Here is a 4,369-nt window from a genome sequence, read left to right as displayed (position 1 = left end):
GGGAGAAAGCCTCAGTGCAAGGGGAATCAACTGCTCTTACACTCGGCTGCGTAATCACGCAACGGATGTTATTGACGTGGGCTCTGTCGGTGAAACTACACTGTAAGAATGCAGAACCTTTTCTATTGTATATATTCTATGTTATAAGGGTTAGATGGTTGTGGATGGGTGAAAGAAATGGCTTATATTATTAAGGAGGACAATATTCTCTAAATCATAAACACTGCGGAACTGTGCGCATTGACGTACAGTAAGCGGCGTAGCATCTTTGATTATTTCAGAAGGACATGGAACAAAGGCTCCCTACATGCCATTGGCTACATTTTACATAGATGTCTGCCAATAGGCCTAAAACATCACATACATGATTATGTGACAGACTGGGACTCCAGGTTAAAAGACTGAGTAGCAAGAAATGAATTCATTTCCAGTTTCTTTTTTAATCTTCCCCTTAACATTTAAATGAATCTACATCAGGGGTGGGCAAATAATTTTTACCGAGGGCCGCATGAGCAACCCGAGCACTGCTGGAGGGCCACATCGACAATATTTCAATTAAATTTTGCTCAGTATTTTTGATATACTGTAAGATAAATGGTAATAATTTCATTTAACCTAACCTAACTAACTTTTACAAAGCAGATTGCTTTGATGGTTTTATTTAAACTCTAATCCTTAAATTTAAGGCTATGTGAATTAAAATGAAATTAAAATAAGAAAAAAAAAAAAAAAATCTTGAATTGCTGATTGAAACTGCATCTCTGGGGGTGTGAGTTTTGTAACAAGTCCTAGTTGGGTTTGCAGTTTCACCATCAACCATCAGCCTCCCTCGAGCGTCATCAGACAGATTCCGGTATTTATCCTCGTGCTTCGTCGTGTAGTGGCAATTCAAATTATAATCTTTAAACACAGCAACCTGTGAACCACAAATTAAGCACACGGCTTTACCTTTAATTTCTGTAAAGAAATACTTGGCAGTCCATGTCTTGTTGAAAACACGGCATTCGTCATCAACTTTTCTTTTTTTAGCGTGAGCGGACATCTCGTGGGTAACTGGGCATCACTCGTCGCTGTGCACCTTCACTCACAGGTTACGCACGGACATACGTCCATAAAGTAACACTTTCCAAAATAAAAGCAGCACAGTTGTATTGCACATAGATGTTTTTTAAAATTTATTTTGTGATTGCCGCTGTTCACCTTCACTCACAATCATGCTCGTGCATACGTCCACACGGAAGTAATACAAATAACTTTTTTCAAAACAAAAGCAGCACCATTGTATTGCACACTCGACATAGATATATTTTAAATTTATTTTGTAATTTATGATTGGCAACACGCGGGCCGGACTGGGACGCACAAAGGGCCGGATGTGGCCCGCGGGCCGTAAGATGCCCAGGTCTGATCTATATGTGTGTGTGTGTGTGTGTGTGTGTGTGTGTGTGTGTGTGTGTGCTCAAACAGTTTTTGGAAAGAATGAAGGATAAAATATGAATTACTAAACTGACATTAGAGTTACGCAGCACATTGGCTTGGAGTCATTCTTGATGCCTACTATCTCCAACATCTCTCTCAGATAAGGCCGTGGATGATTGAGAATGTCTTGCTGCTTGTCTGCCGCATCTCTGGGATCTCCGTTTTCTTCATTTTCAGTCATGTCTCCATCCATACTATGTGCTAAAGTTAGCGCCACAATGATTTGCTGCGAATGAATGCAGTATGCCGCCGACTCTGTCAAGTCTAAGCTGAGCCGCACATTCTCACATAACATTCCTACTTTCACACATGGTCGAAATAATGTGGTCATATCTGTAGTGACTTTTAACAAAAGGAGAGAAACACTCTGGGTTATTTGCCTTTCTTTTAACCAATCCCAATCGTTTTTGGCGGTGCTGTAGCGATGTTGCCTGCAAAATGGTCTCGGGAAGGAACTTCTTTTGGTGGAACATTTGCACCCTTTGTCTTCTCTAGGGTTTTTATTGGTGATGGACCAAAGACCTTCAGTTAAATGCTGTAGCAACTCAAATTTAGCCAGGTGCAAACCCCAGCGCTGGAGGGGCCTGAACCTGGATTGTACAGACTCTCCTCCGGATAAACAATCTTTCTTTTACCTCTGTCTAGTGCAGCGCTGGCCACCAGCTCAGTGTGACCAACACCGCTGGCTGAATCAGTTTATGCTGTCGCTAATTGTAGCTCTGTCTCCGAACTGCCTTCCACTATCGTGTGTGTGTGTGTGGTAGCATTAGATGAGTCTACTACCTAAATGGCTACTGGAGCAAATGTTATTTGGCAAGTTTAATCGTGGGGTGTCCTAGTGCTGTTGTCTGTAGTAAAAACACTCTTGAGCATCATTTTTGTAATGTTGTAACGTTATTGTACAGTTTATCCACCAAGCATCAGCCATTTGTCTTAACATATAGCATTTAGCCTATCATTGTTGTAAGATGGATGAAATATATCATTAAATTAGGGCTTTATTGGGTTACTTTGTTGCCAGAATGTCATGTAGTTAATGAAAATATTTAAGTAAAGAAAATCCTGTATTAGTGTTGGAGTATAATTCAGTGATGTTGTGGGGTCAGAGGTTTTGGAGACATTTGTGAAAATGTAAGTACACACCAACAAATTAATAATATTGATATAGTCGTTTTTAGACTTTTTATACAGAAATAATACCAAATCCCAGGCACAAAACTATTTTGTTTCAGCAGTTGGTAGCAGTCAACACTTTAATCTTCACCTTTTATGGCTCTCAGAAATGACTGATGCATGGATCACACCCACAAAAACGGTTCCTGGACACGTTCTTGCAGCTAGAAAGGGCTCATTAACGTTACATGAAATGAAATACATCTGTTGAGTAGTTACATTGTTTTAATTGATTGACTTTACTTCTTTTCAGACTGGTCCTGGTCAGCGCGGTCAGTCCAGCAGCATGCAGCAGAAAACCCAAGGCAGCAAGTCCAGCTATGGCAACTCCCCCTACTGGGCCAACTGAGGAATGTTTCCCACTCTGCCCCATCCCCAAAAGGCTGTGTGTGTGCGCGCGTGCGTGTGTGCGCCCGTGTATGTGTAAAGCTAAAACAAAAAACAGACACTACCCTCACAATGAGCAACCTTGGGCCTCCTTGCCCCGCTCCCCCCACCTCCACAAGTCCTCATAAGTCTTTTGGGTTCTCTCTTCCCCCCCCACCGTTTTCAAAATTCGTTGTACATGTAAGATATTTATGTATGTATTTATATATATATACTGTATATGTAATAGTAGAACATGAAATGTGGTTGCTGCATTTTATTTTTGAAGGACTTTTTGTTTACTTTTTCAAAACTGCAGGAAAAGATGTTACATTAAGACGGAATGAGATGATGATGGTGAGAGCAAGTGAAGAGAAATAATCTAACTTCCTGTAAGAAACAGAAAAAGGAGAGAGCTATAGCACTGATTGCATATGAGGACATTTCAGACGGGGGTGGGGTTTATATTAACTAACTGCATCTGTCTTGTCTTTTTTTTTTTTTCTTCCCCTTTTATACATAACTTCCTGAATGACCAGGCTCATCCCAAAACTTCATTTTGTAGCTTCCTGTCTTTCCCCTACTGCCTCTCTCCCTCTCTTCTTCTGGAAGGCTGCCTACTCTCCTTTTATCAACACCTTCCCATCCAAATTTTATATTTTAATTTAATTTTAACCCTTATTTCCCTCGAAATAAAGTTCTGAGCAGTTGGAAATTGGACTTGTATGAGGTTTTTTTTGTGTGCACAAACTAATTTTTTAGTTTTCGGATTTAGTTATGCAATGTCAGATGGAAAATAGTCATCGAAACTTGGAATAATTACTGTCCATCATAGGAAGGCCACTGCAGTTTTTTCACATTCACTCCATTTACAACAGTAAGGAAAAAAGAAACCTTAAGATGTAAATTATTTCATCCTTTCATTGCATGTAATTGGTTATATGGAAACTATTGCTGCCTGTGGTTATGAAAAACTTGAACTTTATAGTCTAAGCCAAAATATTTTGGAAAGGTCTGAATCATTACTGAAATTAAGATATTAAAGCAGAATTGGATATGACAAACCTGAAATTGATTTAAGTTTCATAATTGATGTAATGTTATCTACCGTCTACAATATTTTTTATAAATTACAAAAACATTTCAAGTGGGTGTACATTGAGAGAAATGTACACTTACAGTGGTGTGAAAGTGTTTGCCCCCTTCCTCATTTCCTGTTCCTTTGCATGTTTGTCACACTTAAGTGTTTCGGAACATCAAACAAGAACAACCAAGTAAAACACAAAATGCAATTTGTAAATGAAGGGGTTTAATTAAAGTTAAAAAATCCAAACCATCATGGCCCTGTGTG

At 39.3% G+C, this 4,369-nt stretch overlaps 1 protein-coding gene across 5 annotated transcripts in view; it reads left to right on the top strand.

Moving 5' to 3' along the window:
* Positions 1-3,733, top strand: part of LOC116689706 (ubiquitin-associated protein 2) — a 23,194-nt gene extending 19,461 nt beyond the window's left edge. For all 5 annotated transcript variants that reach the window (XM_032516311.1, XM_032516310.1, XM_032516313.1 and 2 more), the window contains one exon: positions 2,906-3,733. In XM_032516311.1, the coding sequence (XP_032372202.1) occupies positions 2,906-3,001 (96 nt within the window). In that variant the 3' untranslated portion in view covers positions 3,002-3,733. The remainder of the gene's footprint in view (positions 1-2,905) is intronic.
* The last annotated feature ends 636 nt before the right edge of the window (positions 3,734-4,369 follow it).

Source organism: Etheostoma spectabile, chromosome 5 (genome assembly GCF_008692095.1).
Source record: "Etheostoma spectabile isolate EspeVRDwgs_2016 chromosome 5, UIUC_Espe_1.0, whole genome shotgun sequence".
Classification (NCBI taxonomy): Eukaryota; Metazoa; Chordata; class Actinopteri; order Perciformes; family Percidae; genus Etheostoma; species Etheostoma spectabile.
The sequence above is the reverse complement of the archived record's forward strand: the minus strand, read 5'-3'. Positions and strand labels throughout refer to the sequence as shown.